We start from the raw sequence: 25,052 nt of genomic DNA, 5'->3' as shown, positions 1-25,052 counted from the left end.
AGGTCTAGGAGTGTCCAAACACTTTAAATTGCTGTTTCCAAACACACACACCCCACATGCCATTTGTCACATGGAGCATGCGCTGACGTGGAACCACATAGGGTGTGATAAGGGGAAGCAGCTGCAGCAGTGAGATGAACAAACACGGAATTATTTAGTTTTGACACCCTGATGCAGCACCTCATTTAATTTTTTAAAAATTTTCACAGGATCTAGCAATGTTAGGTGCTTAAGAAACATTTTAAGAAGCTCAGCAAAAGGTTCAGAGTTAGAATCATTTGCCGCCTTCAAAGTTGTCCTTATGCACTGCTAGCTACTTGGCTCATGTCTTTTTTGACCAGCCTGCACCAGAAGCCTCAGCAACTCTGTCACACATGCCAGTTTATACTTATGAGTAAGAGCCCAATGTAGCATACATGACATTATACTTAAATTCCTTTGATCCATTCAAATTTTTCACTCACATTGCACATGGAGTGCTATTGGACTCATGTGCTCTTTGTGGGCTTCCCATAGGGATCTGGCTGCCCAGTCAAGAGCACAATTATTAGAGTGGCTGGTCATTTACTCTGATCCAGCAAGACTTGAAATATATCCAACACACACACACACACACCTCACATCTTCCCAGCAGACGGAAGAGGGTTTAATTGATGCAGTACGTGGTCATGACTGTTTACATCTGAATCCTGCTTTTCCAAATAATCTGACAGCATGCATCAAGGGTGGCTAACATTTGTCCCTCCAGATGCTGTTTGACTGCAATTTCCATCTTACTGCCTTCTCGGTAGTGGCACCCACCCACCAGGTGTCAAAAAGATCAGACAACTGCACAACTTTCTGAAGGCAGCCCCATATTGACAAGGTTTTTAATGTCTAATGTTTGGCTGTTTAAGTTAAAAGCCACCCAGAGGGGCTGGATATAAATAAAAATATAATAATAATAATAATACACAATGTTGGCTGGGGCTGGTGGAAGTTTTGAGTCCAGCAGCTGCAGAACCCTAGCATATCTTACAGTTATTACATCGAAATTATTCTCACTTAGGGGCCTGAAAGATGGGTCACTTGCTATCTCAACACGATGTTATAACTAGATGGGGATTCAAATTGGGCAAGCCAAATGCATTATCTACTACAGATACGTCCAACCGGTAGATCACTGGGCATCTGTGGTAGATCACTGGTAGATCACTGGCTCCCCCCCAAAGAAGCTCAACAACTTTGGCTCCCCTAAAAAAAATGATCAACATTTTAGCCCTTAAATACCCCCCCCCCCGAAAAAACAGGCCATTCCTCCTGCCCCAAAAAAGCTCAACTCTGACATGAACCCCTAAAAATGGGCCTTCCTAAAAAAAGCTTAACTTTGACCTGAATCCCACAAAAGGGGGTAGATCACTGCCAGATTTTAACTCTGAGTAGATCACAGTCTCTTCAGAGTTGGCCACCCCTGATCTACGACAATGGCTATCAATTACCCCTCTCCTGGGGGGGTGATGCTAGAAAAGCTCAGGCTACTTCCAAGTAAGAATGTTTATTAGGACAAAGATGTAAAGCTATTGTTAAGTGAACTTTATTATCAAGGAGCACAATTCCAACAATATTGGAAGGTCTATATGGCCACTAGAAGGCAAATGCCTGAAATCAAAGGAACACAAGGGTGAGGGTACTGTAGCGACTAGCTATTGTTTAAACACAAGTATTTGGGAGCTGCATCCTAATTATGATTTTAAAAATGCATGTACAGATCTATAATACGGACTGGCATTTGTATGTGAAATCAAACCTGTCCACCAGCACCCGAAAGCATAAATGGGACGTACCAGTGTCTAAAACAGTTTTTTCTTCCCTTTAGTCACTGTAATGGAGCAAGTCTGAAAATGAGGCTGAAAATAAATTCCAACAGTGTTCCTTGAATAACTTTTACTATTAAGTTTATTTCACAAAGAATTTTTAACATTATCAGATCATGTATAAAGCAACGTAACACAAGCCTTTTGCATTGCACCTTGGTGGTATATAATCTGTCCTATGACCAACTCAAGCAATTCCTGCATAGATGCTTCAATGACCAAACTTTTGCTCATAATTCAGTCAGTTATCAGGGATGGGGAACCTGCAACTTCCTGGGAGCCATTAGACACCAGCTCCCCAGTCACTCACAGCCAGCAGGGCCTATGGCGAAGGTTAATTGGAGCTGCACTAAAATAACATATGGTAAAGCTACAGGTTTCTCAAATGTGGTCTATATAAAATATATTTTAGACTAACCAGTTATATGTGTCAGAAAGCTTCCCAATAGGTTAACAAATAATCAACAGCTACTTTTGTGAACCACAAACTGTAACACACCCTGCAAAGTTGCTCACCCCCATCTTTAGTAACATTTGGTTCCAAGGCACTATGGAGCTAGACTGGATTAGCAATCCAGTCATTTGAGACACACCCCAAAAAAGTGTCCACTGGGCTGCAGTGTGAGTATCTTGCTGATCAAACTCATCTTATGCCCTTCATGAAAGAAATGTCCGCACTGTACCCTTGATTGTCCCTCTGCAAATAGGGCATTTTCTAAGGGAAGGGGCACATTCTTTGCACACAACTAAGTGGCCACATGGGATGAAGACAATGGACACTTCCTTGTCCATGCAAACTTTGCATGTTCTCTCTTCTTGCAATCGTCTCAGCTGTTCTTCCATGGGCAGGCCTGCAGGGGAGAAAACATGTGTCATATATGTTCTGAACTGCTATATTTTACAATACAAAGAAATACCATGGTTTCCAAGCCTCTTCCCCTCCACCCCCCAAACTTCCTTTGTTTTCTTTTTCTGCATCCAACAATACATGTTGGAGTTATTCTAACTGACAAAGAGACTTCAAAATCAGAGCTATATAGTTTTCCTGGTGTACAGGTGAAACTCGAAAAATTAGAATATTGTGGAAAAGTTCATTTATGTAAGCAATTGTTTTCATTAGCTACTGGAGTTTAATGTATGAGATAAGACTCATGACATGCAAAGCGAGATATGTCAAGCCTTTATTTGTTATAATTGTGATGATTATGGCGTACAGCTGATGAAAACCCCAAAGCTGAGACTTAATTTGGGGTTGATAACAAATAAAGGCTTGGCATATCTCGCTTTGCATGTTGTGAGTCTATCTCATATATTAGTTTCACCTTTTAAGTTGAAAGAAATGAACCTTTCCACGATATTCTAATTTTTTGAGCTTCACCTGTATATGCCCAAAGGTATACCCATTCAGAAACTGCTCGCAAAAATGAGTCAAAAAGAAAATGTGAAGGTGTGCTTCATGATACTATTCTTGCAACAAATGTGAAGGTGCCATTTCCTATAGGGGAAAGAGGTGGAGGCTCCAGATAACAAACTACCAGGGATGTGCAGAAGGCAAGTTTCCATTTCATTCCTGTTACAAGAAGAAAGGACTGGAATTTACTCACAATCATGGCACCTGCCTAGACTTCTTAAACTGTGATTTCAAACTGCAGAAGTAGGAAAACTTTTATACAGTGGCACCTCGGTTTTCAAATGTCTCGGAGGTCAAACGTTTTGGCTTTCGAACACTGAAAACCCGGAAGTAACTGCTTCAGTTTTCGAACGCTTTTCGGAAGCCGAACGTGCCATCCGGCTTCCAGATTGAGTTTTCCGGACGTAAATGCCTCCGGAAATGCATGCTTCAGTTTTTTAATGTTTCAGAAGTCGAACTGCCTTCTGGAACAGATTGCATTTGAAAACCGAGGTACCATGGTATATGGTGCTTCTCTATACCAAGTATCTGAAACTATTTAAAATGCAAGTTTTAAAATTTATTTTTATAAGCGATCCTTATTATTTCAAATGGTGCCCAATGCTATTTTAGTGAATTCAGTTTTTACCTGAAACATCTTCTGTCGGAATATAAGGCATTTTCTTCTCCTCTAAAAAAAGAAATTAAAAAAAATAGTTATGCTCAATAAATTTAAGACTTCCTGCAAGCACTAAGCTGCCATACTAATCAACAGGGTTCTATGGTTTCCGGCATACAATCCCTAAAGCAAGGCCAATGAACTCTATTACTGCTCTGAATTATAACATGCTATGGCTGTCATCTCTCAGAGAAGTGGCAATTAGATGTTAACCAGCACATTCTTTTCTCAAACTCACCGAACAAGTCTTTGTATAATACAGAATCGCACTCTTGTAAACAGTTTCTGAATATGTTTGCAGCTGTGTTTCCTTTCACCAAGATGGTATCAATCAGTTCTCTTGCTTGCAGTGGTGTCTGGGTTTTTTGTTTAATAACATGGTATTCAACGTCAGTTATTACTTTGGATGTTAATAAACTTTCAAGGATAGGAAGCACACATGTCAAGCGCTGAAACAATGCATTTCGGTTCTTTCTGATTAAGGACAGATCTAAAATATAAATAATGAAAAATGATTATAGTTCAATTTGTTTAGCATTGGAAGATTTAAGGAGAAATTTTGAAATCACAAGAGGGTGGGGGAGAATGGAATTGAAAATAATTTATGCTTCTGAAACAAGTTTAGGTATGATACAGAAAATACAACATTTCAACGTTCACAAAGCCTGCAGGTCTTCCTCCCCAGCCTTCCCTCACCTGAAAAATGAATGTCCCAAAAGGTTGGAAGAAAGTTGAATTATGTTTAAGAACAATTTTCTTATGTGTTAACTTAGCATATAGAAGAGTATACTGTCTGGTGTACTGATAAAATGGATTGGGAGTGAATGCAGACAAAGCATTTGCATTTTATCATATTTACCTAGCTAGCCTATTTTGGACCAACTGAAGTTTCCAGGCCATTTTAAAAGGCAGCCCCACATTTAATAAATTGCAATAATCCAACTATGAGGTTACCAGAGCATGGATAACTGTAGCAAGGTTCTGTCCAAACAGGGCTGACACTGGCAAATCAGTGAAAGATGACAAAAGGCACTCCAAGAGCACTTCAAGTTATGAGTCTGCTTCTTTAGGATTAGTACAATCCTATCCAGAGAAGACTGATCACTACCTAATTAGGTAAACCAACCACCAAGCAACAGTACCTCCAACTTGTCTGAACTGAATTTCATTTAGGCTCAAAGATAGAATAATAGTTTCCAAGTTACAAGAGGTAAAAGTCACAACTTTATTTTGCATTTATTTGACACACAGAGTCCAATGCCAGGTACCACAGTTTAAGAAGAATGTAGAAAAAATAATGATTTTGGAGGGCAACAAAGATGGCTAATGTTACTGGAAGTAGGTCCTATGCAGAAACACTGATGGAACTGGATATACCATATTTTTCTGTCTTATTAGAAAAGGTTTCTCAACTAAAAAATCATGTCAAAAAACTGGGGTCATCCAATACATGGATAGTGGCATGGGGGGGGGGGGAGCGGCGCACCGCCAACCAAATGGAGTGCGGCTTCCCCCGATGCCACAGCGAGCGGGGAGCGATCTGGGGGGTGTTGCGTTTCCTGCCTGCAACTGCATGGGGTGCAGAAGCTGCGCACTGCCAGCTAGCTATCTGACGGGCATGCAAATTCACCCAATGCCGCTGCACACAGGAAGCACTCCCTGGATCGTTTCCCATGCATGGCAGCATCGGGGGAGGTTGCGCTCCTGCAAACCGGATGGCTGGAGGGAGCGCAAATTCACCCGATGCCGCTGCACATGGGAAACAATCTAGGGAGTGTTTCCTGTCTGCAGCTGCGTGGCGGGAGAGGCTCAACAACTTTGGGCCATCTCCCCTCATTTTCTTAAAATTTAGTCACCCCAAATGGGATGCGTGTCCGTATACAAGGGGGCGTCTTATAGACAAAAAAGTGCGGTATTTAGCTCAGAGGTTGACGGAAGAAACAGTAAGACGATTCAAATACCTGATGGATTGTCATCTAGCAACGCTAGATGGCAGGACTATATCTAATGAAAGCAATTTGATAATGGAATCCTTGAGGGCTGTGGGCTCTTCCCTTCTGGGAGTCTTCCAAGTGGAAGCTGGGAAGCTATTTTTCAGGGATGATTATGAAGAGAATGAAGCAACATACCAGATTCTATCACTAGAGCTTTTGACATACCTGATGTCACTTCCTCTGCTTGCACCACCTTCTCTTCTTCATTCTTCTCATCTCCTGCAGCAATGAGGTCGGATACAAGATCATTTACAGTTTTATAATTCTCTCCAGTTGCTAAGATTTTACTCTGAACAGTCTGCTTGACTAGTCTTTTGCTGAATCCCATCTCCAAGGCAGCTTCAACCACTGGGGTTTTCATCATGATTGCATCTTCTGAAGCATTCTCACCAGGTCCAAAATGAATAACTGCTCAGAGAAAAATTCATGACATTGCTCATTAGATCCATATGGATTTTGAAGATTATGTTTTAAATTTAAATTAAAACAGAATAAGATCATGTCTACATCAGGTTCTATGTCTAACACTGAAAAAACCTTTGCTTTACTCTTATGCAAATTAGCTTTTTATATTAGGCTATAACTAAAGGCTTTTTCACACAAGAAGCTTATGGATGTGAAAATATTAAACTGTTTTATACTAAGTCAGACCACAGATCCATTTAGATTAGCAGTGACTCAGAACAGAAATACAAAATCTCAGCAAAGGCTTTTCTGAATTGTACTATCAGGGACCTTTTTGACTAAACGTACCAGGGACTGAATCTGGAACTGTAGGCACACAAAGAATGTGCTCACCTACAAAGCAATGAGACCTCCCCTTCAGAAACATACTGACCCTATATCTTGCTGCAATAGGCAAGAACCAGCCAGCTTCTACTCCATAAGTAGAAACACTAACCAACTTACTAGGTAGGGTGTTTGTAAGTTACAGCAGCTGATATAGGAACTATGCTTGACAGCAACACTAATTAATTCACTAGCTGTATTACTTTGGAAAAGCAGCTTTTTAAGGTCCAGAGCAAGCTATCAAACAAATATTTCTAGCCTCTATTATACAGTCTCCATAAGCGATCTTGGCTTTCCCCAACTTAGGTCAGATCAATTCACAGGATGATACCTAATGTTGATCATATTCAAGTCCATTGATTTCATTGGGTTTACCCTGAGTATAACTTATTTGGATCACCCAAAGTAATTTCAAAGCTATCCACAATAATTTTTTGCACCACTAGGGGGCCCCTATGAAAATGTTGAGAGGTTTTGCTAGCAATCTCAATGAAGACCTTAAGACGAAAACTACAGTCTTATCTAAGTGTGCATTTTCAGGAACTGCTCGTTGAGTTTGGGGTTGTTTTTTTAGTGTTTGCCATTGTTGCTGAATTCTCATTTTTTGCAGTTTTTGTTATTTATTATACTTGTTGTAAGCTACTCTGAAGGTCCAATTACAGGTGGAAGAGCAGGGAAAGTTATTCATTATGTTCTTGCCAAGTTGTGGCAAGATATGAGCTGCATCAACATTCCACTTAGTAAGCAATGCAATGCAAATGAGAATAGGACAAACAGAAGTCTCCTCATTTTGAGAGTACAATACTAAGTGACAAAAAAGTTATTATTGTTTATCCATATTTAAGTTGCTTTGTAAGACACAATTGTTGTTGTTGTTCAGTCGTTCAGTCGTGTCCGACTCTTCGTGACCCCATGGACCAGAGCACGCCAGGCACGCCTATCCTTCACGTAAGACACAATACTTCTAGCTAATTGATTAAAACCTGATAGTGTTAAGTGTTTTTGGTATTCCCTATTTAACAAACAGTGCTTTCATATTCCAAGTGTCCATACCAACTTAAATATCTTGTAAAAAATACTTACTTGGATCAACATTTTCATCCACTGGTGTATCTGAAGTGGATAACAGCTACAAAACACAGAAAGAGTGTTTTAAAATGAATGTAATTTTTGCGTATCAAAACAGCAATGAACACAAGAAGTTTGCCAAAATTTAAACCACTTCAACAGTCACCCTAAACATCTGCATGCACACTGTCCTGAACACGACAGCAATGTTCTTGTTAGACAGTTTGAAGGCCGAACTGTTGCTGTCACAATACATTGTCAACTGCCAGAAGAAAGAGGAAGCCCTCATCATCATCACTGCTTATAGATCCTATATGCAACTTTGATTGTTAGCTGCAGTGAGCACAGTAATAGATCACACATCAAGCAGTTTGCTCAACTAGCCACTTAGTCACTCAAACTGTCTTAGGAAACCATCACAGTTGCCATGTGAAATTGATGAGTTTCTACTGAATCACAGAAAACTCAGATGCTCTCTAGAAGACCATGTCCTTTGGCCTTGTCATTTAATCAATTTACACAGTACAGTCACACCTTTATTTGTAGCCACTTTCAGCAAGCCTAACACATGGTCGGCTTTTATGTGATTAGGGGGAAGAGATTAAAATTAAAGGCTCTCCTAGAGAGCTTAGTTTGAAAGTGTCCAATTTATGTATTTATGAGGTAATACACAAGAATACTGCTGAAATGAGAGCAAAGTAGTCATTTGAATACCTGTTCAAGAAGATGGGGGAATCTCACTTGGATTTGATGGACAAACTCTTGTCCTTTCATATGCTGCAGGTACTCACATCTAGAAGATAAAATGCAGTGTTTCAATTCTAATATACAGATTGTACATTGCTCCAGATACATGCAGACCGAGGTGCCTCAGATAAGCCATATGCCGTATGCATGCCCAGTTCTAAATGTTTACACTCCTCTTAAAATAGATCTCGTTGGGATACTAGTTTTGCCTTTGAGTTCCAAATATATTAAGATTAGGACCATAATTGCTATTTCAAAGAAGTTTAGATGTACCTTGGAAACCATTTAGCATGTTCCACCCATGGATCATCCCCAGACTCCCAACACCTGAGTCCACCATCACAGCAGAAACATTTAACATCATCATTGCGACCTGAAGAGGGGAGGGGGAAAACAGTTTATATAATATTTTTACAGATACATTCAGCAGTCACTGATTAAACTGTTTAAAAAAAATTAAATAGAGTCCAAGTGACCAAAAATAGGCTGCTCTCTTACCCACATAATAGAAGCCAGCATCTGCAAGCCGCGGTGGCTGAACTGGAACTGCAGCTGGCCAGGTTTTGAAAGTGCTGAGGCGCATTACGTAGGTTTGCATGCTCATATTGGAGACTGTGAAACTGGTCTGGTCACACATTTGTTCCACAAAAGGGCAGTTTGGAAAGTGCCTCCGATGTTCCGACATGGCATTATCCTTAGGCTCCCAGTTACTCAGTTGACCACCACAGGCAAAACAAGCCACCCTGTCCACAGGCCCAATGTAATAAAATCCAGCTTTTGCCAAAGAAGATGGTGACAGAAATGTCAGTGGCCATGACTCAAAAGTGCGCAGTCTGACTTCTTCTGTGCTCATTGCATAATTGACTGTTTTAGGTCTCAAATGGGACAAGTCTTCAATTGCCCTGGATGTGACTGGATCATGAGGAAAGCTTGAAAAGCTTCCACTGAAATAGCCAACTTGATCCATATTTGCTGGTGGTGTCGGGGAATGTGAAGAAGAAAAGCCAAAGGCAGTTGGAGGTGAAAAGGCAGAATTAAATGATGAACCGAGATTGTTCAATGGAGTCAAACTCTTAACAAAGCTGCAGCTAGGATAGAGTTGCTTATGCTTGTCCAGAGCCTTGTCACCTTTTTTCCAGTTATCCAACATCAAGCCACAACTAAAACATTTTACTTTATCTTTCACACCAGTGTAGTAGAAACCGGCGCGGGCGAGACTCCTTTCAGATACAGGTACATTCCGAGGGAAAGTCGAAAAGGTGGACATCCTGTAGAGTTCACACGACATATCGTATGTCAGTTCACTTACATCACTGCTATTCCTCAGTTTGGACGGGAATGAATCATATATGTTCATGACGATGAAATAAGATAGGAGAATGGGACGAGTCTGAAGCCTGGGAGATAGTTTTGTGCAAATCTGATTAACTTCCAGGCCATAATAAAATAAAAACCTGAAAGCAAAACATTGCATGCAATTTCTTTATAAAGTATCTTTCATTCAGTACTTTCATCTTTCTGGCTAAACATAATTTGTTCTCTTTTTCAAAATACACACTTCCTTAAAACACTGTAGTTCCTTCTTCCTTACAAGCACTAATGTTCCCCTTCTTATAATGGCAGAAGGGAGGAAGCCTTAAAAATAAAATGTCAAGAAGAAAACTAAATATTTAGTCCATAGCCTGTAAACTTGGACATGAGTCCCACCCAAATCAAAGGAAGTCCAAATAAACTAACTTAGTGTCAGGCTGCAACATTAGTTTCCAAATCCTGTTACTATGTAGAAAATAAAAGTGCAGAAATGTAGGGTATTAAGGAAAAGTGGAATCTGTAGGCATATGTATGACTTGCTTGTAGTTGGCTACATATGCTGAGAAGCCTTTTCCCCTTTAAAGTCAAATTAAACTAGGAATTTATGGGTTGTACCCAACTACGTTTTACTTAGAGTAGACCCACTGAAAGTAGTGGATGCAAATCTCCATTGATTTCAGTGGTTCTACTCTGAATTTGACAAATATAGGATACCACCCCGTGTTTTGAAACTATGGTACATAAATACATCTGCTCCCTCTTAAGATTAGTTTAATTCTTGCCAAGAAGATACTCAAGGATTTCCCCTCAAATACATCAATGAAGTTTTGGAACTATTAAGCTAAGGGTGATCTCGCCCTGGACACCAACAAGCTTTAATCAGCCCCGGAACATTTTCTTTCCTTATGTTGTTGCTGAAGTTTTATAGCATAATTTTAACCAGGTTGCTTTAATATTATTAGAAGTTTATTGTGTTTAACATAATTATATTGCTTAGGAGAGGAAAAATGGAACATCGGATGAAGGGTTGTATAGAAATTTAATAAATAATAATAATAATAATACTCATTAGCTAAAATATTTAGGCAAGTCATGTCTACTAAATAGTAGATGCTCTCCTTAAAAAAAGCAAAAATAATTTTAGTATTTATGCACAAAACTATCTCCCAGACTTCAGACTCAAGTCCCCTTTAAGGGGCTTAGGCAGCCATATTGCAATATTGGGTCAAGAAGGAGAAACAGTAAATGTAATGTGTGATAAAACACAAGGTTACCAAGACCTGCATGAAGAGAAAAAGATATATGAGCTTCTTTTAAAAAGTTACAGTATACTGTATGTGTACACAGCTGTAAAGCACTACAAATATTCAATGGCAATAAACTTGACTGTTATATTTTTAGCCAGAGTCTAATAACTTGTCTATGCCAACTGTTAGAATGGACTGGTGTTGAACTGAAGCCAATTTAGACCACAAAGCATCCTTTGTGCCTATACTGAAAGACCATAAAGGAATCAGTGTTAACACCACTGATGTATAGTTGAGCAGTTCAGGTTAGCTGCAAATTTCTCAGAATGGGGGTGGGGTCAAGATTCCCTGCTAACTGTACACAAGAGGAGGCCATGTATGAAGGCTCCCATAAGTTGATATTCACCTGCACATAGGAAGCATTCATATCTGCCAATGTGTAAACTTTCTATATAGGGATTTTCATGTGGAAAACAAGGCATCCTCTGAAAGCTTACTGACATTGATGTCAATGCTTCCAATTGCGCTGTGTATTTAACCATTTCAAAAGTTGTTTGGAATTGGCTGCAGATTACTACAAGTATTATTACACCAAAATTATTTTGGTTCACAGTGCTTTGGTCACAATCAATCAATACTTTTCAGAATTCCACCTAGTTCTCTTTTGCACCCTAGATCACATAGTACAAAATTATGCATTTGATTGTGCTTAACATGTGACCTTTTATACACAGACTTTCCATCTAGGAAAGTGCCTGTGCTGCATGATGTATCATACACCATCATGGAGTGAACACGCACATATTTATATCCAGGGCAGAAGGAGATCTTAAGTTCACAGTTCTTCAGAACTCAGAAAATAGCATTTCTGAAGTATGGGAACACAGAAAATTCATGAGTTAATTAGAAAACTAAACAACCTGTTAAGTAGTATCTAAATGAGCTAGCAGCCGTAAATTAAGTGCATCTCAGCTACTGCCTCTTTGGAGGAGCTAAGGCATATTTTAAGTGCCTGATGTAGGAAGGCATCCATAATACTCAAGTCTCGCACATCTACACTTTCTGAGTAATTAGCAAATCATTTTAACACAACAATACACCATTGGCTGTCAGCAGGGATCACTTTTTTCCTATGACAGACAACTCTAAGATTATGTCAACTTTCAAAAATAAATGGCACTTTGGATTTTTAGCATCTTCAAATAAAGTTATTTTTTATTTCCTATGACTCTGTCTGTGGTAGTCTAGATAAAATCCCATACTCAAATATATTAAATTACAGACCCTTATTAGCCTATTCCATTATTTGACACCATAAGGCTAGCACATGAACTGCGGCATAACCTTTCATACATCCATCAGATGTTTGAAGAGCCAACTTCAGAGGCTAGGTATATAAAGCACATAGTGTATGAAGAAAAAAAGGTATTTTAAAAATAAAACAAACTGAGGTCAAAAGGAAAAATGTTACAAGGGATGATTTACAGAATACAAAATGAGATCTAGGCAAAAACAATAAAAGATCCAGAATGTCTAAACTAGTGATGAGCTGACAGTAAAAGAACAGCACACATTAATACCCACAGTGGGGCTTACAATAACAGAGATATGGAAAGTCTATCAAGTAACCCTGGCTGTGCTACAAGTACATACCTATGTGCCTATACTGTGTTCCTACTACCGGTATGTGAACCGCCCTGAGACCTCCAGGTATAGGGCGCTATATAAATTCAATAAATAATAATAATAATATTTTAAGATGTTTAAGTATACTCAGCTGAACTAAAATGGAACAGCAGTCTAGGATATAAAATAGCACCTGCTTATTAGACTTGCACTGCAGGATTGCAAAATAACAGTGCAGTCCACCTAGGTCAAAGGAACATCAAACCAAAGGATTAAAGGTCTGGTGTGAGCAAATGGAAAACTACAAGTGTGAGGCCATTACAGGAGGAATGAATAAAATGTTAATAGACTGTGTTACATTCCAAAAGTAATAACTAAAAGGAGCAGTAGAATCAAAGTACCAGCAAAGTTTAGTAGGTTTAGTAGCAGTTGTTAAAGCAGGATAGCAATGAAGTGATAAGGTACCCATCATCTACTGCTACCGGGTATCTTCATGTCCTGCTCTGAACCACTGGAAGAGTATCTGGCAGCTGTTATAAACAGAATGCCAGACTTTGATTTTATCATTTACAGGTAGGTAGCCATGTTGGTCTGCCATAGTCAAAACAAAATAAAATAAAAAATTCCTTCCAGTAGCACCTTAGAGACCAACCAAGTTTGTTCTTGGTATGCATGCACACAAAAGCTCATACCAAGAACAAACTTAGTTGGTCTCTAAGGTTTTATTTTGATTTTATCAGTTGCTCCCATCAGCTGATAATGTGAACATGTGGCTCTGATCTAGGTAGCCACAGAGACTGCATGCCACTCTGTTTAGCATTAGCACACCAATTTCTTTTCATCTCTGAATCCAGCTGTCGCATCAATAACAGCCTCCAATTCATGTCTTCCACTTTCATGTCCCATTCCTAGTAATTCTCCCTAGTCATCACAGAAACATGAAACCACATTAAAACTGTTCTAGGAAACTTATCATTAACTACAGACAAACTTCTCAGAAAAGAAATTTGGCAACCTCTAACTAGCATTTTCCTGCAACGCAGGAAGAGAGGCTATGTCCTAAGACCCTAGTCTTCAAATGACTGCCCAGTTGCTTATAATCTCATTCTGTTTGTAAACAGCTTTGAGGGGGGGGGCTTTTTAAACAATCAAGCAGCATATAAATTATATTAAAAATAAAAATAAATGAATGTTCAAGTTAACTTTGTAAGCTAACTTTGAGATGACTCAACAAAATAGTACGCTCACATAACTTACATAATATGCTTACTCACCTAAGCCCCACTGTGCTCTATGGGGCTTTGCTCACAGGGCAGTGTGAAGACTGCAGCCCCACCCCCGCCCCTTTCTCTCTATCAACTGCCGTGCATTACCGATTTGTCAACTTTGTGGCTAAACTGTGAGGCTTTAATTTCGTAACAGCCCCCCCCCCCGCAAAATAAAAATAAATGCACACCACGCCTGTTTTGATCGCGGCACAGCACTTACGTGTCTCCTCCTACGAGGCTAAAGTTTCAGCTCCCCGCCCGGTTTAAATCGCGATAGTTGGCAGTGGCCCGATTTAAAAAATAAAAAAAAAATCGCTTATGCAGCTGCGTGTGTCTGTTTAAAATAAAACTGCTCCTAACCGCCGAGTCCATCGCCCTAATTCAAACGCTTTGAGGTTCCTCCTTTTAAAGCTCAAGCGGCACAAGGAGATATATGCATGGTTCTGCACTTAAACCGAACTTCGCATTTTTAAAGCCCTGGGAACGTCGTGTGAACGAAGGGCGAGCTACAGATGATGATGATGATGATGATAGTAGTAGTTGTAATAATAATAATAATAATGTATAATTATAACAGTATTATAATAAAAAGAACAGCAGTAGTATACTATTATACGGTAATATTATTAGTATATTGTTATACAGTAATAAATGATAGCAGCAGCAGTAGCAAAGTGTAAAAAGAACAACCCCCCCACAAACACCCTCCAGCAGATTAAGATCCCCCACCCCACCCCGACCCCTCGGCCCCACTTACCGCCAGGCCCACCCAGGCGGACTTTGAAGTCTCCGCCGGGCGACTCCCGTCCCTTATATACCGGGGGAGGGTGGGAAAGGCGCTCACGAAACAAGAGAGGCGGAAATAACCGAAGAGCGGGGCCAGGAGGCCGAGCGGGGCCCGCCCCAAATGAGGGAGGGGAAATAACTCGACAACGGAAATTCCTGTCACCAACCGCGATCTCTTCCTCCTCCTCCTCCTCCTCCTCCACAGGCCTCGGAAAAAGCCCCTCGCAGCAGAACGAGCCGGGTTCTGCGGCCGTTGCGGCGCATGCGCGATTAAGCGCCCTGCGCGAGGAAGGCGTTTTAATATTTACCTCAGGCGGCGGCGGCTCGGCTGGATCCGAGGGAGGAGCAGCGGCGGCGTCCTGGGTCATGACAGGAGCTGAAGCGACGCCTGCCCACAGCAGCGTCGCCTCAGGTGGACGCCAGGCGCTTGACGGTGGTGTGTGGGGTTTTATTTTTTTATTTTATTTATTTTGCCTTCACGTTATGTTTTGCTTTGCTTGCTAGTTCCCGAGTGCTGCTGCTGCGTTTGTAAGGGGGACGCGGTTTAGGCCAGGAGGCGTTCCGTTTCTGAGGGGAGGCTTTTATTTATCGGAAGCCGTTTATGAGGAAGCGCTGCAGGCCCAAGACCTGCCGCCTGAGGCGGACCACAAAATGGCGCCTCTCCTGCCCCGCCGCCAGGGAAGAAGCGGAGAGCGAAGATCGACCTCGGGACCCTGCGGACCCCCCCGCCTGAGGCTGTCGCCGCCTCACCTTGTCTCGTGGGTGGGATGGCCCTGATGCCCAGTCACGTTTAAAGATAGAAGCCATAATAAAGAAGGGGAAGCAGGAAGGGCGTTGATGTTGCCCATCATGGGTGAGCAGCTGGACGGCAGACTCCGCAGCCAAATGCAGGTCACATAGTTCCCCCTCCGTGGTGAGATATATCCTGCTTCTCTGGATTGCAGTTGCTGTTTCTACATTTGTGTCTATGTAAGACCAGGAAGCTGCCTTATACGGAGTCAGACCTATTGAGGCATCTAACTCAGGGTTGTTCTGCATTACTGACAGCTGCTTTCTCCTTGGGGTTTCAGGCAAGGGGACATTCCCATCCCTGCTTTGGAGTTTCTGCATACAAAGCAGATGCTCTGCCCCTGAGCTGTGGCCTTTCCCAAATGTATAATGTGCAAGTCTTTCCCCCTTTCTTTTGGTGATAGCTTTCCTCTTTTTTTGTGCGTGTAGTTTGAGGCTGAATTCCAGTCGTTGGATTGGGAGCATCACCCTCAGGCTGCATGGCTAGTGGTCAGGAATGATGGGAGTTAAGTCCAGCAACATCTGTTGGGACACAGATTCCTCACCCTAAGTGCATCTAGTCCCATTGAAATCAGGGTGGTTTATTTCTGAATAGACATACAGTACTGTACATGATTGCACTGTAATTCTTTTAGGGGGAAGGGAGGTGTGTGTGTGCTAAATTAAGGTTGGCAATGCACTGGGGAGGACCACAGGTTGTTATGAGAGACAAGAAAAACAAATACAGTGTAACACACTCTTGCTCCTGTCCAATTTTCCCTACCCCTTTTCTTGAGAGATTCAAAGTATATTTTATCAATTAAGGCTAACTGCACCCAACCTTGGTGAGTGGAAACCCCTACTGAGTAAGCATGCATAGGATTTGGCTGTCAGATTCTAAAATGGACAAGACCCAAGAGTGGACACTTGCAGGGGTGAAGTGGGAGTTGATCTGCTGCTTTTAGGAGATAAGGAAGCAGTTAGCCTAGTCATGTAGTGTCATCCTGCTAACGGTGCAAGGTTCTTTCTGGAACCTAGAATCCCCTGCGCACTGAATCAGCCTTCCTGCTGCTCTATCGGCAGCCTTGAAGCAAGGTCATTGCTCTGTGTAGGTTGCAAAACTCTGCCAAGTTGCAACATACCTGAAAAAACAGTCAATTTTTAGTTGCCTGAATTCTATATATGCCCAAACGCATGAAGTTTACATATGAAGACATGTGCAGCTGTTAATTTTGTGTGTCTGTGACATAACTGGAGGAAGGAAAGGCAGGGGGAGGACTCTATGGGTGTAATGCTCCTAGGCAACAGTGATTATGTACATGGACGCGATAGCTTAACCTTGACAGGTGCAACCTGTGTATTTCTTGGTGCAATTCAAAAATCTTTAGTTGTAAATCATTGTAATAACAAGATAGTCATTACAATATTTTTTATGTCCCTGTAGCATATTTATTCTGTGCTCCAAGACATTTCATTCTCAAGAATCCCAACAACCTTGTAATGTAGGCCAGTGTTACTGTCTGCATGTTATAGATGGGATGGGTCTTACAGTGAAAGAGTGGCTTACATATGGCTGCCCAGTGAGTTCATGTGAAATTTTCCTTTCAGAAACTGAGAAGAGTTCTGGTGAATACAGTACAGTGAAAATCTGTCACTGCTACATAGTAATAACAAGGAATGGGGGAAATTCAATTGATCATAGAAAGTAAACACCATTATTTCTTTTAAATCAATGCAAATTAATCTTGTACCACTTTGGCAGTATTTGCCAAGGACATTAGGTACTTTTTGTCTAGGGGAAACCCAGCTGAACTATATTTTCACTTCACATGACCTTTTACGAAAGGGGGAATTCCACTCACTGAATTATTTCCTGTGTGTCATGCTATTCTGGCAGACAGCCAGGTTTGGGGTTTTTTCTTTTACAATGCTGAAGATTTGTTTGAAATGACATACAAAAAGATTGTCTGACTACCAAAAGTTTCTTTTTAATAAAATTCTGGACTCTCCCCAGTTTTCCCTTATCCCTTTGGTTTCACAATAATTTTTCTTCCTTCAGTATCTGACTTCATGGGGTTTTATATGCAACAGTGAAAAGTATATTTAAGATCTCTTATGCTAGTTGTGAATTATTGTTATTACTCCATTTCATACTTCCCCTTTATAAGGCCCAAGAGTGGGTTACAGTAATTAAAAATGCAATATTTTAATTGCTGCCGCTGTTATTTACGTTTTTTTACTATCCTTCAAATTTTAATGCATCTGTAGGACAAGGATGTGGTCTGAGGCAAATCACCCATTTCTCAGCCCATATTGCCAGGAAGCTTGGCAGAGGGAAAAGAGAGTTTTGCTGCCATGTAGTGAACTTTAATCCTTCTGGCACAGTGTCAATCCTCCCCCCCCCCAAAAAAAAACCCATAAGGGAAATTTTGATCAACAATAAACCTTTTAAAAGGATCACTGTAAAATATCAAAATGAGAAATCCAGTAAAATAGAAAAAGCAATCTTGTGAGTAGATATTTTAGACAAAGTTTCTTCCTGCATGTAAGATTTGGGGGAAATTCCATGACAGAGCTCAATGTAGATAAATGATTATAATTGTGTATTTTTTAAAAATCATTAAATAAGGCACATTTTTAAAAGGCAATGATTCTGTATAGATAATTAAAATCACAATGTAATTTCTTGTATAAATATGTGGCTGTTAATCTGACACTGATACTTGAGGCCAAATCCCATCTCTCTTTAAAATACAGACAGTAGGTTTGCCCAACTCAGGTGTACCTAAGACATGACTTAAACACTCTTAGATAATGAAGTAGCAGATTTCAAGTGTCTAGCCCGGGGGTCAGCAACCTGCGGCTCCGGAGCCGCATGCGGCTCTCTGACAGGTCTCCCGCGGCTCCGGCATGCCCCCTTTCAATGCCCTTTCAATAATAATTAAATGGTTATCGGCAAAAAAAAGGGCCAAAAAAACCATGAATAATCCGCATCAACGTTGAACAGCTGGGCGGTCTTTCTCAGCCCTCTCGGGGTTCCCGAGGACAGCCCCAAGATTGATGTCCACCTTGACCACTCCCAGAGAGAGGAAGCGACTTCTTCACACCAATAAGCGTGTGGGGAGGGCTGAGCTTTTACCACCTCGGCGTGCCGATTGGCAGGACAGATCGCCCGCCTTGGCGCATAGGCTCGGAGCCGGGGCCTTACCGCCGAGGTAGCCACTGAGGATGAAGGCGGGAGGCGGGCACGGGAGAGCGATGCTTCGTCCAGCCAATGAGCCGCCGGGATGCCTGTTCCTGTTTGAGGGGAACATGCCAATGAGGGTGGCGTTAGGGCGGGGAGAAGAAGGAGCTGGGCTTTGCGAGTTATTGAGAGAGAGAGAAAAGAGTCGGGATAATAAAGGCGGCGGGAGGTGGCGGCGGCGATTGGAGCGGCCCCTGTTCTGAGCGGCCCCTGTCGGGCGGAATCCTTTTCAAAGCGGCCGGGCGGAGCAGGCGGGCCAGGTGTCGCCGTGACGGGAGGGCGGTGATGGACGCCGACAGGATGAAGTAGAGCTGCTTTGGGTGGGGGCGGCGAAAACGTCCGGGCTGCTTCTGAAACCTCCGCCAACCGGTGCTTCGCCAGCGCTCGCTGCGGGCGGTGTACATGCTCAAGACGGCCCCAAGGGCGGCTCGGGGGCCCGGAGCCCCGAGGCCGGCGCGCTGCAGTGCCTGCCGTGATCCCCCCCCCCCAAAAAAACCTGTTTTTTGCTTTTTGGCTTTTTGCCTTGCTCTCCCACCCCCCTCTCTTTTTCTTCCTCCCCTCCTTTTTTAATCCAAGGGGAGAAATCCCATTTTTAAAACAAACAAACAAACGAAAAACAAACAAACACCCCCCCACTGCTGCAGCCACTCTATTTGAATTTTTATTATTACCCTTTTCTCCCTCTATCCCCCCTTTTTCTTTTCTCTTCCCCTTTTGTTTTTGTTTTCAAAAAAAGGAAAAAGAAGAAAAAGATTTTCCCCCTTTATTTTTATTTTTTAAACTACTACATATTTTAATAGATATTCTCCCCACCCCACCCCACCCCCAATTTATATTTTTCCACCCCACTTTTCCATTCCCACCCCCCCTTTTTCTTTCTTTATTAGTTCGCTTGCCAACCTATCTTAGAGGGGGAAGCTCTCTCTCCCACCCACCACACCCCCCCAAAACAACTTTGAGCTGAACCCCAAAAAACGGGGGTAGATCACTGCTGAAAGTAGATCACAGTTTCTTGGGAGTTGGCCACCCCTGGTATAAGACATGTAACTAGAATAAAAATTTAAAAAAACCAAGCAAATAATTGTAATAACTACTGTAATAAAGCACTGCTATAATTATATATAATTTCCCTAAAATTTTGGTTTCATTCGCCTTTCCGTGCTGAAATATCACAACCTGAATGACCATGGCTTGCCCCCCCCCCTAGTTTTGATCCTGGGTACACCCCTGAGTCAATGCAAAAAAGTAATAACTTATTCTTGTTGTTTTTACTAATTATACTTTGCATTGGCTCCTATACGTTATTTATTATTATTGCATTAAGGTAAGAAACAATATATGCAGCGTTATATTTGTTTTAAATGTCGCAATGGTTTTGCGGCTCCCAGTTGTTTTTTTCCCTTTGGAAACGGGTCCAAGTGGCTCTTTGTGTCTTAAAGGTTGCAGACCCCTGGTCTAGCCAATACACTATTTGTAGATTCAAAGGTTTAGAATAAGTGGGCTTTCAAAAATTTGATGAGCTTCTTCAGTATTGCCTAATAATTTCTGTAAATAATTTACTACTCTGTAAGGGGACGACAGAGGATGAGATGGTTGGACAGTGTTCTCGAAGCTACTAACATGAGTTTGGCCAAACTGCGAGAGGCAGTGAAGGATTGGCGTGCTCTGGTCCACGGGGTCACGAAGAGTCGGACACGACTGAACGACTGAACAACAACAACAACAACAACAACAACAACAACGTCCCAGCATCCTATTGTAACTGTACCTAAGCCTAAGTACCGGTACAACTAACCAACTTGGTACCTAGTGCAGCTCTTTCAAGAGTGGTGTAACATGGTCACAGTTAGGTGCCTCAGTCAGTAGGATAGCTGTTGCATTCTGCACCAGCTGCAGCTTCTAGGACAGCCCCACAGGGTAATCTAGTCTGGAGGTGACCAGTGCATTTCTGTCCAGGGATGATTATAGCAGTGTTTTTCAACCTTTTTTGGGCAAAGGCACACTTGTTTCATGAAAAAAACCACGAGGCACGCCACCATTAGAAAATGTTAAAAAAAATTAACTCTGTGCCTATATTGACGATATATAAAGTAATTTTTCAATTTTTCCCACGGCACACCAGGCAACATCTCGCGGCACACTAGTGTGCCACGGAACAGTGGTTGAAAAACACTGGATTATAGTTGTGTATCAAAGCAGCCAAATATAGTAGAAAATGCTCCTTGCCACTGAGGCCACCTTAACCTCCAGTGGCAATGATGGGTCCAGGAGCACCCCCACACTACGGTATGTACTTGCTCCTTTAGAGAGAAGTGCAGCCCCATTTCTGAAGGAATTACCTACTGTATATTCTGGTGTATAAGACTACTTTTTAATTCAGGAAAATCTTCTCAAAAGTTGGGGGTCGTCTTATACGCCGGGTGGAGAATCTGCAGTCGAGTATATCTCAAACTCTATATTTTAACTGGAAAAGTTGGGGGTCATCTTATACGCCCAGTCGTCTTATACGCCAGAAAATACGGTAATTCATGGACAGAGAATCACAACCCACAGGATCTCCCATCTTTTTGGGATTTAGCTTCACCTAATCATTCTTCCATTGCATCCAGGTTCTGGTCCAGAACTTGTACAACCTCACCTGACTCAAATGGAAGAGAGAAATAGAGCTGAGTGTCATCAGTATATCAATGACACCATGTTCTAATTCCCCTAATGGCCCCTCCTAGTGGTTTTATATAGATGTTAAACACCATTGGGGACAAAATGACATTTTGTGATACCCTATAGTGTAACTGCCAGGGGCCTGACATAGACTCACCCAACGCCACTCTGGAACTGACCCAGTGGGTAGGAGTGGAACAAATGTATGCATAACTGCATGCCTGCAGCTACCAACTCATGGAGTCAGTCCAGTAATAGCCCATGGTCAGTGGTATTAAAAGCTGCTAAGGGAGCAAGCAAGAGCAGCAGGGTCACACATGGTGCTGTACAGAAAAGGAGGAAACAAAGGAAAAGGAAATGTAACAAAGTCTTTGTTGTGAGTTCCAGTTAAATGACTAGCAGAAAACCGTGCACTCTACATTTCTTGCTAGGAAGCAACTTTGTCATCTTATTTATTTGAAATATTTATAAACTCAACATACAGCAGTGTACAGCAAGAAAATATAAGGCAAAACAAACTGTTTCCAAGGAGCAATTTGATACTATCTGCACACTGATTCATTCTTTTGAAGAAAAAGAACTTTTAGCATCCAGTGGAATGTCTACTGTGTTGGAGATGGTCTAATTTCAAAATGCTCTGTGTTGGAGATTGTCTAATTTCACAAGGTAGGTGCCACTGAACTGAAGGAGCAACCACCATGGATTGGCACGGCACCACAAGGGAGACTTCCTTAGATGACCACGGTAAACAGGTAGGTATAGAAGGGGTAAAGCAATCTCTCACATCCTGGTCCCAAGTTATGTAGGGCTTTATACAGTAGCAGTAAGACCTTACATTTGGCTCAGTAACATAGTGGCAGCTGGTGAAGTTTAGTGCTGATGTTATTATGTGTTGACAGACAACAACCCTAGCTGCAGGGGCAGCCCAAGACCTCACTCATTTCACAAAATCACTAAGAAGGTGCCTGCACATTTTGCCCCCATTTCTTTCTTTCTAGGAAAGTTAGACACTTCTTTTTTTAAAAAAATGAAAGCTCAGAGTCTGGGGCACCTGCCCTGGGTCACTAATGTAAGTCTTCATGTGTGCCAGGATGGCAACCCCTGTCTTAAAATGATGTTTTCATTCTCTTTGATTAGTCATTGATTGCTTCACATGTCTTTTAAAGACTTACTGCTTTTTGCCCAGACTACCTGACTCATAAGATTTGGCCCTGTTGTTACTGATTTCATCTTCATTATTGATCTTCATGGTGTATCTTTTTTAAAATACTGCATTTTTTGTTTACCATGTAGAGATTTTTTAATATTAAGCAGTTTGGAAATGCTTTTAAATAAATAAATAATCTATATTTACTCTCTGTGCCAGTTTTGGTTTGTGTTTTACTGGATTCAATGTCATGTTTGTGAATATGGTTTTTTGTTTTTAAATTTCATTTAAATAAAACAATGAATATAATAAAGACTAACAAATACAATAAACAAGCAAACATGCCAGTCCATATGCCTAGAACAGCCACCTCTCAGGTATGTTTGGTTCAGCCTCCCAAAATCCCGTGTTGCTTTCATGTTACCTGTGTAACAAATGCCTATCCTTATCTGTGGTCTCTGTACCTGTGCAGAGTAGGCTTAAATTGAATTTCTTTTCAGGGTGTAATTTGTGCCTCAGCAAACGAGATTAGGGATAGAACTCTTTATTCCTGGGGTGTAGTTCTGGAAAATGTAAAGCAATAATAAGTGATTTAGGCCGTAGCCAAGGGCATGCTTCCTAATACAGTAGCATTAAGGCACGTGACAAATGGGAAAGCATCATACAAATTTGCATAAAGACTCCATGATGTGCATTAGCCATTCTCACTGGTTGCAGAAGGGGAGGTGGGGATACCATAATGATTAGTCATGTCCACATAGTCTCACAAGTATTTGCTGCCCACCCAAAAGGTCATTAGATGCAGATTTAGGAATTTTTCCATTACATGTCTTGCAGTGCAGGTCAAATGCTCCTACACAAATGAACGCCAGGCACAAATTTTATATTTTCTACTTCCCCAACTGGTAGTGGGGAAATTCTTGAGGATAAATTTTAAGTAATAATAAAGAAACTGGACATAAATAATGTGTGTTTCGAGTTTCCTGAGATGACTAAACATTCATGCTTATGTTAAGAAATGACCCTCAAATTTAAAATAGTGCATTATTATTTTATATTTCTGAATTAAGATTTTGTGCCAAAGTGATGGTCCTTCTAGACTAAATGTCCATTTATTCATTCTCTCTGTTTCCTGCTACTTAGCAAATTCCTGATCCACAAGATGATCTCTCTTCATATCCCTTAACTGCTAAGCTTACTCAGGAGTTCTTGATAAGGACCAAGTACACTATCAGCTGAATCATCTCTATTTATATGCTTGTTGACACTTTCAAAGAACTTGTAATAGGTTTGGGAGATAGGGCTTGCTTTTGCAGAAGCCATGCTTGTTCTTCTTCAACAATATTCCTTTTTTATGTGTTTAGTTATTTTATATTTAAATACATGTTCCACCTGTTTTCCCTAGGCGGACGTTAATCTAACCTGTAATTTCCAGGATCCCCAAATAGATCCCTTTTAAAAAAGGGGGTGCAAGTGGCGCTGTAGTGTAAACCACTGAGCCTCTTGGGCTTGCCGATTGGAAGGCTGACAGTTTGAATCCATGCGACAGGGTGAGCTTTCATTGCTCTTTCCCAGCTTCTGCCAACCTAGCAGTTCAAAAGCATACCAGTGCAAGTAGATGAATAGGTACCACTGCAGTGGGAAGGTAAACGGCATTTCCGTGTGCTCTGGCACTCATCGTGGCACCAGTAGCAGTTTAGTCATTCTGGCCACATGACCTGGAAAGCTGTCTGTGGACAAAGGCCAGTTCCCTCAGCCTGAAAAGCGAGATGAGTGCTGCACCCCATAGTTGCCTTTGACTGGACTTAACTGTCCAGTGGTCCTTTACCTTACCTTTGTTACCCTTTTTGAAAATAGGTATTGCTTTGGCTACTTTCCAGTTATCTAGTATGGAGGCTGATCTGGGAGAGGAGTTACATATATTTGTTAAAGGTTCTTTGATCATTTGGGGGGTGATGCCATCTAGACCTGGCGATTTCTCAGTTTTTATTTTGACTATTAGGCCTAGAGCTTCATCTCTTAGGACTACTCTGCCTCAGTTCCTCAGATTCCCCTCCTGCAAAAATTAATTCAGTTAGTTGTGAAGACAGATGCAAAGAATTCGTTAAGCTTCTCTGCAATCTCCTTTAGCACAGGTTTGACTCCCTTATCATCCAAAGGTCCAAGTACCTCCCTAGACTGTCTCCTGCTTTTTGTTTGCATCTCGAGAGACAATAGAGTGAGCTTCCAGAAGTGAAGTCAGACAGCACCAAAGTGACCTCCCTGGGAGACTTCCGGCTGGCGACGCCATAGCGGGTGGTCGGGGCTGCTTCGGCTGCGAGGCGCCCGATCCATCCCGGGGGTTAGGAGCCGCGCTACCGCAGCGCGCGGCTCCGGTTGGGGTGCGGGAAGAGCGTCCCGCACCCTGGGCTCCCCGGCTGTGCCCGCGGAGGCTCCGAACCCTTCCCCTACCCCCCTGTAAAGGGGGAGTGGGG

General features: G+C 41.7%; 1 protein-coding gene across 2 annotated transcripts; it reads right to left on the bottom strand.

Annotated features, from left to right (window-relative positions):
* Window positions 1-2,450: 2,450 nt before the first annotated feature.
* Window positions 2,451-14,781, bottom strand: LOC117045276 (inhibitor of apoptosis protein-like). 2 transcript variants are annotated; one of them, XM_033146183.1, is made up of 9 exons: window positions 14,730-14,781; window positions 9,019-11,111; window positions 8,794-8,893; window positions 8,488-8,566; window positions 7,789-7,834; window positions 6,082-6,324; window positions 4,161-4,412; window positions 3,893-3,934; window positions 2,451-2,704 (listed from the first exon to the last, which is right to left on the bottom strand). In XM_033146183.1, the coding sequence occupies exons 2-9, from the start codon at window positions 9,992-9,994 to the stop codon at window positions 2,511-2,513; spliced, it is 1,932 nt and encodes a 643-aa protein (XP_033002074.1). In that variant the 5' UTR covers window positions 9,995-11,111; window positions 14,730-14,781; the 3' UTR covers window positions 2,451-2,510. The 2 variants fall into 2 exon arrangements, with proteins under 2 accessions (XP_033002074.1, XP_033002075.1); XM_033146184.1 differs by having other exon boundaries at window positions 9,019-9,974; window positions 14,730-14,751.
* Window positions 14,782-25,052: the final 10,271 nt, after the last annotated feature.

The sequence above is a fragment of the Lacerta agilis genome, chromosome 4, assembly GCF_009819535.1.
Source record: "Lacerta agilis isolate rLacAgi1 chromosome 4, rLacAgi1.pri, whole genome shotgun sequence".
In the NCBI taxonomy this organism is placed as follows: domain Eukaryota; kingdom Metazoa; phylum Chordata; class Lepidosauria; order Squamata; family Lacertidae; genus Lacerta; species Lacerta agilis.
The sequence above is the reverse complement of the archived record's forward strand: the minus strand, read 5'-3'. Positions and strand labels throughout refer to the sequence as shown.